At 41.5% G+C, this 12,123-nt stretch overlaps 1 protein-coding gene across 3 annotated transcripts in view; it reads right to left on the reverse strand.

The window, feature by feature from the left end:
* Window positions 1-489: 489 nt before the first annotated feature.
* Window positions 490-12,123, reverse strand: part of PINX1 (PIN2 (TERF1) interacting telomerase inhibitor 1) — an 88,705-nt gene continuing 77,071 nt past the window's right edge. For all 3 annotated transcript variants that reach the window (XM_043565131.1, XM_043565140.1, XM_043565150.1), the window contains one exon: window positions 490-1,181. In XM_043565131.1, the coding sequence (XP_043421066.1) occupies window positions 714-1,181 (468 nt within the window). In that variant the 3' untranslated portion in view covers window positions 490-713. The remainder of the gene's footprint in view (window positions 1,182-12,123) is intronic.

Here is a 12,123-nt window from a genome sequence, read left to right on the forward strand (position 1 = left end):
TCCCCAAGCACGACCACATGGAAATAGATCTGATGGCCCACACTGGCTGAGGAACGGCTGAGGGGCATCCTGAGAGAACGGGAAGGTTACACTATCCTTAGAGTCTCAGTTCACTTCCTATACTCTGACGTTCTGGGGAGAAGACCTCAGAACACATGGCCATCATCGCTCAGTGGAAGAGAGGGTATTAAAACAATTTCCCCATCAAAACCAAACTAAACCCAACAACGCTCTGATTTGGGAATGTAATCACATAATACCTGCTTGGCAAAAACGTATGGTTGGCTATACAACAAAAAGAACTATCTGAATCTAAACTATTGCCTCTTAATCCTTTAATTAGACTAAATCCTTGAGAAGGAAGCAAAATTCATTGTTACTGAAGGAAATCAAGAGCAAATACAGACTGTGACATACCTACATATACATGTGCACACACACATAACTATGTGTTCAGATAAATATGAATAAACACTCATGCTGAAGGGCTCACAGTCTAAAAAGAAATTTATTTGTTTATGAGAGCCATGATTTGGAACATTAGAAAGTTCTCTGGATAAACGCTGGGAAAAACGTGGTGAGAGGGCGAGACTCAGCAACCCCTGGGCATGTCAAAGCCCTCTTGGGTGAACTCTGTTCTGACTTCAGGCCAAAGGTGTTTGCTCGTGGTGCCCTGACATCTGAGTGGCTGGAAGGCCCTGGCTCTGGAGAACTTATTTGGGACCTTTCTTCTTCTTCTTTTTCACTGGTATTTCATCTAATATAGCATCCACTGCTACCTCAACTTGCTTTTGTAGCTTTTTCTTTTGTTTCCTTTTTTTGGGCTTTGGGGCAATGTCCTGGTCATCAGGCGGCCACACACAATCCTCTCCATCCTCAGCAGAAACACCAGAATTCTCGTCCCAACAAGGGTCTCTGAGGTGCCATTCAACTTGGTCTCTCTTCTTCTTGGCCTTGGGTTCGGTGTAATTCTCCACATTTTTATCTTTTGCCTCCTTCTTTCTTTTCTTTCCCCTTTTTCTTTCCATTTGGGTCTCTGTGAGGTCAGGCCCTGCAGCTATGACCTGTGGCTTATTCTTTAGCTCTGCCATCCGCTTGGCAAAGTACTCCTGGATGGTGAAGGCACTGGTTGTTGTAGTGGAGGGTGCATTCCCATCTGGACTGGCAGGGCTGGAATCATCCTAAGGTGGGGAAGAAAGTTAAAATCAGTTAGGCATCAGCTGGTTACTCCTCACAGCATCCTGGGGGCCTGCACACGGAGCTACTCTCACTCACCAGTAGACCAGGCTGAGTGCCTGGCTTCCCCCTCATCTCTTTCTCTCCCCGTTGGTAGAGCTGAACTGCAAAGCACAGAACGAGGCGGCCAGACACTGGTTGAAAGCTGTATTCGACCAGACAGAAGCTAACTTCATATGTTAGCTTCGTAAGTCACCTACCTGGAATTCTGAGTAAACAGCTCCTTAGCAACAATGTTATAAATGATGACTAAGTAACCAGAGTCTCCCTTAAAAAACATGGACACTGAAGTCCTCTAGCTTTGTGATTTTGTTGGACACCTATTTCAGCTCTGTCATCAATTAGACAAGTCTCTGTGCATTAGACCTAGAAACACAGATGACACATGCCTATGTTAACCCTTCCTATAACAGGAGCCCAACACCAACCGGAAGCTGGTGTGTCAGGAACACCTGTTTCCTCTGAAGGCAGAGGGTGGCCCTCCAGGAGAGGACACACCGTGACTGGAAGTGAAGGTGTTCCTTCCTCTTCTCAGAAAGAACAGGTTAGCATGAGGAGTCGTCTTTCCCTCGGCTGGGGGTGGAGAGAAGGGAGATGGCCCCATCCCTATGCTGACATGGATTAGATACTCATGGGTGTGTTAGTCTTTTTTCCAAATGTGAAGAATTTACTCACTCATAACAGCTGGGATTAAGTGGGGTTTATATCTTAATTTTAAATAAATACATTCAGCTGTAAGGCTTTAGAAGTGAGAAAATTCCTAATAGGCTAGAATAAAAAATGAAATGTTGGTATCACCATATGGGTTGTGGCTGGCTGGCAGTAAGGCAATGAAAACATGTGAGAGGAAAGAAAGTACCTACAAGATAAAGAATATAAGGACTATGCTTTAAGTCATGTCAATATCTAGAAGTGTGCCCACAGAAAATTTTAAAGTAATCAAGCCACTAAATAATAATGCTAAACTTAGGTTTCCATAATTACCTGGCTTCTTCCTTCATATTTACTTATTTTCACAGGAAGAGACTGGTTGTCTGACCCTTTCATGTTGGAAGGGTGGGTAAACGGTTTTCTGAATAAAACAGTTTCCAAACTAGCATTTTACAAATTATTCTGAACTTGGCAGGCAAAGTTCTGCCCGTGCAGCGAACTTTATCACAAACCAACATATATAAACGGACTATGCATTTTCTTGATACAGAACTCAAAAACCAGCTCAGTGGAATTAACGTAGCATCCTTTTTGAAATTCCAGCAGAATTAATATTCCATCAACGAACAATTGGGCTTTGAGTGTCCACTGCCCCAGGGAGCTCTCCAAAGGGTATCTCACCTTGTATCACAACGTATCCAATCAACACAACACCTTATTTTACTCAAGACCCAAAACACAAAATTGTGTGGCCGATTTTAAAATTTTGAAATGTAAAATGCAGAACATATAGAATAAACCAACTAAGCCTTGGGAAGAAGTTCAAATGTTACCTATCAGCATTCAATTCTGGCTGCAATCCCATTGGGTAATTGTGCAAAAAAATTAAAAATAGCTGCCCCAGGAGAAAAACACAAGGTCATTTGTCTTTTTATTTCTTAAATGTTGAAAAAGCTGAAGTTCTGCACAGCAGAACAAAAAGTCTTCTCAAGGTCTCCTGGTGTTAGCTAATCCGGGTTTAATGGACAAGAACGGTCTTGCCTTCCATTTAAGGGCACACAACCACACCCAGACAGTAGATAGTCTGTGAAGGTGGCCCGTTTATGTAAAACAGATCTCATTTAGTTTCGTGGCATTAAAAAGAGTTTATCTTATGTGGGCCAACTCTTCTGTGTCTGAGGAACTCAAATTTAAATTATATCTTATGGCTCCTTACCTTGCTCACCTATTTATTACCTCCTGAACTCCTGCTGTTAACAGTTAAATCACAGAACTAGCTGCTGGTATTAATCACACTTTTAACTATTAGGAAATATAAGACTATTTTTGAGTCACTTGTTGAATTCAGCAGGCCTTTCTAATCCCAGAAAATAACTATGCTCATAATTAACTCCTTATGGTGATAAGGATTTTAATAACCATGGGCTACTGCACACCAAGCTTAGCAGGGCATGGAGACAAGCAAGAGGTGCCAGCACCCAAATCCGATTTATCTCAAAGAAAGTGTAGGCAAAACAAAGACTTGATGAAGGGAGCCATTTAAGGCCAAGGGCAGCCACCCTCCCACACTACAGGAATGTATCTGTTTTAAAAACCATGGTAACAGCAGGAATGAGTTGCAGATCTGAATTCCTGTAGGAGCAGTGCCCAGGATTCATACTTCATAAGTCCATATTTTATGATTTTATAAATTATAAACCTAGTTTTACTAGAGTGATTGTAATCCCAGTTTCTACATTCTTGTCCGTGAATATGAAAAATGTACAGCTTTTCAAGAAAACAAGGACTTTTCATATTTCGTCTCTACGTCAAAGTAAGTACCGAAAAAAGCAAGAGTTACTTTCTAGTTGTTTGAAATACAAACAATTTGCACCTTTCCACATTTCCATTAAACACACAATACAACCTCAAAAAAAAAAAAAAATCTGTAATACCAAACGTCACTTTAACTACTTTGTAAACTTTGAGAATGCACCAGTTTGCTAACAATGTTCTAAAAACGAGTAAAATAAATTTACAAATAGGTTGAAAACTTCCAGCTCCATATTAAACACTACCAAAGGAGATATGGTTAGCTAGTCACCTTAGTAAACATTTGATTCAAGCTTAGGGATTCAGAAACTTTTTTGGTTTTTTTTTTAATTCTAATTCTTTCTGTTAACTAATGGAGGTCCTCAAGTAAAGCCCATAACCTCTCTAGGCTTCAATTACCTATTATCAAGCCAAAGAAGTAGGTCAAACAAAGTAACTTCATCTTTTTTTTTTTTTTTTTAAGATTTACTTTAGAGCGACAGAGAGAGACAGAGTGTGAGTGGGGGAGGAGCAGAGAGAGAGGGAGACAGAGAATCCAAACAGGCCCCAGGCTCTGAGCTGTCAGCACAGAGCCAGACGGGGGGCTCGAAATCATGGACCGCGAGATCATGACCTCAGCTGAAGTCGGATGCTTAACTGACTGAGCCACCCAGGCGCCCCAAAATGAGGTAACTTCTAAGGTCCCCTGAAGGCCTAAAATTTCCTGATCTCTGAAGAGACACTTGTGGCTGGCCCCTTCTCTATGATGTAAGAGAGGAGAGAAGGTTCAGTGAGACAGTATACAAGCAGACAGATCAACTCTGTTCATTGAAAACTACCACCCCACTGCTAAGCCAAGCAGTGAGACCCATCTACCTACAGTCTACCTGTGGAAACTTTTTTATACCACTTGTAAGAACGCATGTAGCAGAAGAGCAGATCCAGTAAGACCATTCAGAAGAGGTGAAAGAGCCAAAGACTGTTTTGTACTGAACAGCCGTTTAGAATTTGCTTAAAAGAACGGACACTATATAGAGGCTAAAATCAATAAAAACAAAAACTGGAGGATGCATCTATTTTACACCTACATCCTAGAAATCATCCCAAATTCAAAGGAAGGTAGTAAAAATCTAAAACTGTAAAAAATAATAAGCTCTCATTTTGTACTTAACAATTTTGAAGGTTCTCTTTTTCTAGACCTTGGCTTGAAAATCTCCACTGATCTTTCACATACCCTAACCTTGTGTTCTCCAAAGGCACAGCAAGGGAAATGCTAATGATTTTACCCGACTAGAATAAAAAATGTGGTGGGCTTCTGTAATGAATAACCTGGCAACCTCTCCCTTGGCTTTTATGCCTCCACAATCTAGGATTCTTTAAGTCCCGGCTTGAGAACGGCATGTGCAAGAAGAAATGCGGGCTTTCGCTGGGGTCCAGTGACGCATGCAGGTGGGAGAGTCGTATGTGCTGGAGCTGGGCTCTGACATGGGCACCCCTAGCCTTTGTGCCGACCATGACCGGTCAGTTCACAAGACTCCACACTCAGCCAGGGCAGGCACGTGTCCAATGTAGCTGTGCATGCCCAGGACTTAAGACGAATAAGCTTTTCAAAGAAAGAGGTCCGTGAATGAGGAGGGGAAATGGTAATGGAATTAATAAAACAGTTTAAAACACCTCTTCCTAAATCTGTAATCTACCCACTGTACTACCTTCTTTTTTTGTCAATCAGAAAGGCCCAAGGTACATTTAGAGACTTTATATATTTTTGATGTATTTTAGAAACTACTCTTGTGTTGCTCTAAAAATTGTTTCATGAGTTAATACTGTCTGTTCCCAGAAAGCCTCAGTGTTCTCCTTTCTTTCAGAGCATAGAAGAGTATGTGTTGAAAAATCATTTGATAATCAGTCTTCCCAAGTGATAGCTAGGGACTTAATTTCTACCCAATTAATAAATACTCTGTGGGTGAGAACTCAGGAGGACCTGTTTCTCACTTCACAGAACCTCAATGGGTTCAAGCTAGAAAAACCGTGTGGGAACACTCCATGCAATCACATACGGCAACTTTCCCCAAAGTGGCCACACCTGGGGGTACGGAAGCAAGCAGCTATCATTTCTTGGATGCCTTCAACATGCCAGTCACTTATTATCATAAGTCATCTCATGTGACCCTCAAAGCAACCCGAGGAGAGGCATTCTCTCTATTTTACAGAGGCAGAAATGGACACTCAAAACACTTACCTGTGCAGTAGATCTTGTGGCAGGAACTGGCAGCAGGGGTATTCAGCCCCAAGACTGCCAGACACAAAGCCCTTTCTCTTTCCACTCGGCATCCTAACTTTTAGCCTGTCACACAGACTCACTTGTCACTGTTCCTCTCCTTCAGAAATCATCCTAAAACTGAAATATATGCTCGTTGGTCATATAACCCATGGACTCAGCTTTGCTGAGGGCAGAAATTAACTGATGCAAAGCTTCAGTGTAGAAAAAAATGTCACCGGAAATAGATACTACTTTCGAAACAAAGACTCTTGTCTAGTTTGCAATTTATAAAAATAAAAAATAGCCCAAAGCCAGGTTTAAGAGTTTTTTAATTAGTCACATTAGGATGTAAATTCACTTAGCAAAGTGTGAGTGTTTTGAAGCAGGAAGAAAAAGCCAAGTCCAACCTTCCACCTAAGGCAAGACTCCCTCCTGGACAAATGTCTTACAACCTCCACCTGGACACTTCGAATGCAGACAGCGATCACTTGGTGAGGCAGGCGGCCCCTCCTACTGTTGACTTGCTTTGTCTGTTTTCTCTCAGCAACATTTAGATCAAGTGGTTCAAGACTGCATACTGTGTGCCAATTACACCGAATTACCAGTTCCCAATTACCACTGGCAGTTCCGAACAAAACAGTTTTTGTTTTGGCGGTTCCAAATTACCACTGGGATTAGGGACGGTGGGGCAGAATGGATGCAAAGGAAACAAGACCTTGCAGAGGGAGATTCTGAAGACATCAATTATAATATAACGCAACCATCTCAGGTGCCTGGAAGATGCCCCAAGCTATGCGTGTCAACTTTTCTCAAATGTCTACAGAATTATGAGTTTGTTCTTTGTTTCTCTTAAGTATTTCTCTCTAGAGGCTCTGCAGCTTAATGAGCTATGTGCTCAAGCACTTCTGGGTTCACAATCTGTGCCTTTCAAACATGTGTACTAAACTGGATTAACAGCAGAATGCCCAAATAAAGAGTATTCTCTTTATTGCTCTCAGAAGAATGTTGTTAGTATCTTGCAGGGCAGGAAAACAAAGCAGTCTGGATTGAGGATTCAGTTAGGTGTTTGGGGCAAATATAAAATCTTAACTCATGGTAGCGGACTAGTCCAGGGGTGAGGTTTCAAAGGCAAAAGGCTTTCAGCTCACCAGCCTTTCTCATATGTCACTGCTGATCTTAAGTGATAAGATGACTGAAGCCTTTTGATTTCCACGTTAAAACACAGAGAGCATGCTGCAACAGTAATCCTTCAATGAACTTTCCTCATTGAAAGAAAAAGTAGACATCCAGAGCTCAAGAGTAATGGATTTAGCCACTGGAGTTATTAGCTCTGATAGCTATTGCCTGTGATGAACTCATGTTCACTTTCAGTCTCATCTGTCTGTCCTCAGCTTGTGTTGGATTAGTCCGTGAAAAGTTAAGAAAGCTTGGCAAGTGAGTGGTTTGAAAGAACATTTTGTATCTTTTCCAAGTTTTTCACCAGGACAGTTCTGACAAACACAAATTACGTCTTGATCTACTCTTGGGTTGTCGAAATTGCATCCATTCATTTTGGACAGATATAAATTCATGAAGTGGTTTCATCACTTGTCAAGATGAAAGTCCTGCCAGAATGTGTATGCACTAAACCCTCTGCCAATGGAGGGGGCAGGGTGGGCTGATGCAGTCACTCGGTATGTGGGCCGATGATGTTCTCGCAGATTTTTTACACATAGGTGCACCACCTTCTTCTTCTTTTTTTTTTTGTTTATTTATTTATTTTGAGAGAGAGAGAGGCAGATACAGAGAAAGAGAGTGGAGGAGGGCTAGAAAGAGAGGGAGAGGGAGAATCCCAAGCAGGCTCTGCACTGTCAGCAAGGAGCCTGATGTGGTGATCGAACACGCAAACTGTGAGATCATGACCTGAGCTGGAACCAAGAGTCGGACGCTTAGCCGACTAAGCCACCCGGGCACCCAGGTGCATCACCTTCTTGAAGACCAAGTGCAAAACTGCCTCTTTCAACAAGCCTGATCGCTTGTGGAACATCCTGTCTTGTTTACTGTCTGTGACTAGCAATTAATTAATGACTTCTGTTTTCTGATTTTGTGTATTTGCTTTGTAAGCATCTACCCAAGGAAATGTTAAGTTCCTTGAGGGCAAAGACCATTATTATTTCATTTATATTCAGCACACATACTCTCTAATAAGGAACAACTGCATGGTGAGTGCTCAAGGAAAGCACACAAAACACCAGCCTACAAGGCTTGAAAGATACCCCCACTGTCACCCACTGAGCCATAAGCTTTGTATTTGTTGGTACTGATATGTCTGCATGCCAAGCAGGCCTAATGACTAGAAGGTGCTTGGAAGAGTAGGAAGGAGACAGCATTTTGTAGTGTATATTCTTTCCATCCAGATGAAACCATTCCCTTCTCATCAGATGCCACCAGGCCTCCTGGTGCACATTGCTTCTCTAACTACTGCAAGGTACAGTGAGTGCCTTTCAGAGTGATCAGCCAATTACTTCCTGTGGCCCTTAGTGCTGTGGAGGAGCTCGGTCAACCAATCCACACACTTCTCTGGACTATTACTACACGTTTCCATAGTCACCTCCCAGTTGGAAAAGAAAAAAATAGGTCCTATTGTATGAGAACCGTCACATGCACTCTGTGCACTGGGTGAACACAGCAACAAAACCACATGCATGGGCTGAACTGTTTTTGTAAAAGAAAAAGTTGGACAGCAAGAAAGTTCTCGGGCCTATCAGAGGCAAAGGTAGGGGCTTATTCTGAGAAGACAAATAGCTGGATGAAAGTTCCACTAGAAGCCCCTGGTAGCAAGCTGTTAAGGTACAGGTATGTTGTATCTTGAGCAGAAAATACAACCTGGGAAAGCCTCTGATTCTAGGGAGTCAACTAAATGGGTCTGTCTCTAAAGGGTAAGCTAAGCAGTGGTCCATACCGTTAGATAGAAAGCAAGAAGTATGCCACCACACTGGCATTTCTTTTGCTTTCTAGGTACCTTTTTGGTTTCCGTATAATTGGAAACATTCAGTGTTTTACTGACAAAGAGCTGTTTGCACTCACAAAAGGTTTATTGAAGTGTGAAATTCTGTGTGTTTGTTTTTTTTTTTTTTTTTCAAGATCTCCATCACTCACTCTGGAGTTAGGCTAAACATACCAAGTCTCAGCTGTAACCAGTCTTAGGGAATCTACCTGGGAAACACAATTGTTTTTAGTATTAGAAAGCATCACAAGGGTTAAAAACAAATGTAAAACTCCACCTGATTGAAGAGAAGTTTTGATTAAAAGTTGGGGTAAAAATTGGGGCGCCTGGGTGGCGCAGTCGGTTAAGCGTCCGAGTTCAGCCAGGTCACGATCTCGCGGTCCGTGAGTTCGAGCCCCGCGTCAGGCTCTGGGCTGATGGCTCAGAGCCTGGAGCCTGTTTCTGATTCTGTGTCTCCCTCTCTCTCTGCCCCTCCCCCGTTCATGCTCTGTCTCTCTCTGTCCCCCAAAAAATGAATAAAACGTTGAAAAAAAATTAAAAAAAAAAGTTGGGGTAAAAATAAAAAATATAATGGGCACTTGGGTGGCTCAATTGGTTGAGTGTCTGACTCTTGATTTCGGCTCTGGTCATGATCTCAGGGTCATGGGATCGAGCCTCATGTTGGGCTCTGTGCTGTCAAGCCTGCTTGAGATTTCCTCTCTCTCTCCCTCTGCCCCTCTACACTGCTCGTGTTCTCTCTCTCTCTCTCGGGGTGGAGGGGAGGTTTTTACATTTTATTTTTTAAATTTATTTTTGAGAGAGACAGCATGAGTGGGGGAGGGGCGGGGGAGGAGAGGGAGAGAGAGAGAGAAAATCCCAAGCAGATCCATACTGTCAGCACAGAGCCCAATGTAGAGCTCGAACTCACGAACCATGAGATCATGACCTGAGCTGAAATCTATAGAGTCAGATGCTTAACCGACTGAGCCACCCAGATGCTCCAGTTTTTACATTTTAAATTGGGGGGAAAATCAAAAGAATATGTCATGACATGTAAAAATTATGTGAATTTCAAATATCAGTGTCTATAAATAAAGTTTTGAATTTCATCAGTAAAAAATCTGTAGAATTGTGTTTTCTCTCTAGTATATCAATAAACATAGATGCTAAGTAAATATGTGCTGAACAAAGAAATGAACAAATTTATCATAAAATATGATCTGCTGTTTGGAAATGTTGGATGCTTTTGAAGTATACACACACACATACACATACAGACTCATATACATACACATATATATGGAACTGGGGGGCTTTGGATTTGATGGGAGTCTTCAATCTCTTGTCTCCTGCTAACTTCCTGAACTAATGCTAGTGAATGGTGGAGAGGCTGCTAACTGCTGTCTGACTTCAAGTAGCAAAGGATGGTAGACAAGGAGAAAGTCTGGTGATGAAGTGACCAGATATCAAAGAGAACTTTCAACACCCTATAAGCCTATAGATAACTTTCTAATAATTAGGCATCAGAACTTTGCTTGGAATTTACAAACTCCAACAAATAAACTGGACATCTCAGAGAAGATAATGGGGAACTGGAGGGGACAAAATATCTCACTCTGTACTGGACAACTGTAGAGCAATACAAATAATGCCAAATTCCTCATATGAAGGCCAATGCTAACAAAGCTGTTCATTTCTTTTTTTTTTTTTCCAGTTGCCTTGTCAGCTGCTCAAATTACCATTCATTAAGAAAAGCCAACATAAACATGTTTTAAAAGGATGGTTCTCTATGGCAACAACTTCTCAAGTAACTGACATCAAAACTATTGACAAGAGTCATACAGCCTCTGGGGAAAAAGAGGGGAAAGAAAAAAGGAGCAGGTTTCCTGCCTCCCTGAAAGGTCCTAAGGCTTGGAAAGTTGCAGTGACTCATGTGACAACATTTCACAACATACTGGCCCTTATAAGATAAACGAGGCTCCTCCAAAGCTAGAAATGATCAATGTGACATAAGCACCAACTTCTTTGAATGAAATCTAAAAATAATCCAAATTGACTACATTTTATAATTCTAGGTCAACTGGTTCTCTTCGTTGCTCCCTGGAGGCAGGACAAATAGTTTTATCCACAGTTGAAGGCTAGTATCTGAATCTCAAAGAACAGAAGCAGAGGCTAACAGAGGATGTCTCTTCCATCTTTACTCCACACAAGACTTCAAAGTTGCTAAGGAATCATGAAAACTCAAATTTAGGCCCCTTATTATAGAAAGAATAGCATTTTTTGAAGAATTCAGAGAACCTAGTATTTTGAAACTAGGATTAGAACAGAAATAGTTATCTGGAATACTCAAGATTATTTTAAAGAGAGAGGTAAATTAATTTAGGTAAGTGAAATCATTAAAAAAAAAAAGCCCTGGGGCGCCTGGGTGGCTCAGTCAGTTGGGTGTCTGACTTCAGCTCAGGTCATGATCTCATAGTCTGTGAGTTCGAGTCCCACATCAGACTCTGTGCTGACAGTTCAGAGCCTGGAGCCTGCTTTGGATTCTGTGTCTCCCTCTCTCTCTGCCCCTCCCCTGCTCATGCTCGGTCTCTCTCTCTCTCAAAAATAAATAAAAACATTAAAAAAAATAATTAAAAATTAAAAAAAAAGCCCCTTCTTCAATTCTTGCATATTATATAAGATTAATCTTTATATATATATTTTTAATGTTTATTTATTCTCGAGAGAGAGACAGACGAGACAGAGTGTGAGCAGGGGAGGGTCAGAGAGAGAGGGAGACACAGAATCTGAAGCAGGCTCCAGGCTCTGAGCCATCAGCTCAGAGTCTGACGTGGGGCTTGAACTCACAGACTGTGAGGTCATGACCTGAGTCAAAGTCAGACGCTTAACTGACTGAGCCACCCAGGCGCCTCTATATACTCTTTTTAATTGACCAGAAATCAAAATAACAATGAAAAATATTTAAAAATACTTTTTAGGAGTAAATTTGGTTGGGCAAAATAATTCTGTGTTTAAAGGATATTTAAGTTAGTAAGAGTACATTAAATAAAATTCTGAACTCACTGAGTCATGTAATAAAAGTAAATTACACAAGAATAAGATCTTAAAAAGGCTCAGGTCCAAACATTTGGTCCATCCAATCCTACATGAACATTCACCAGGCAGCTACTATTTACCTGACTGGGACTGGTCCCTTAGGGACTGACCCTTTTTTTTTTTT

Source organism: Prionailurus bengalensis, chromosome B1 (assembly GCF_016509475.1).
Source record: "Prionailurus bengalensis isolate Pbe53 chromosome B1, Fcat_Pben_1.1_paternal_pri, whole genome shotgun sequence".
Lineage (NCBI taxonomy): Eukaryota > Metazoa > Chordata > Mammalia > Carnivora > Felidae > Prionailurus > Prionailurus bengalensis.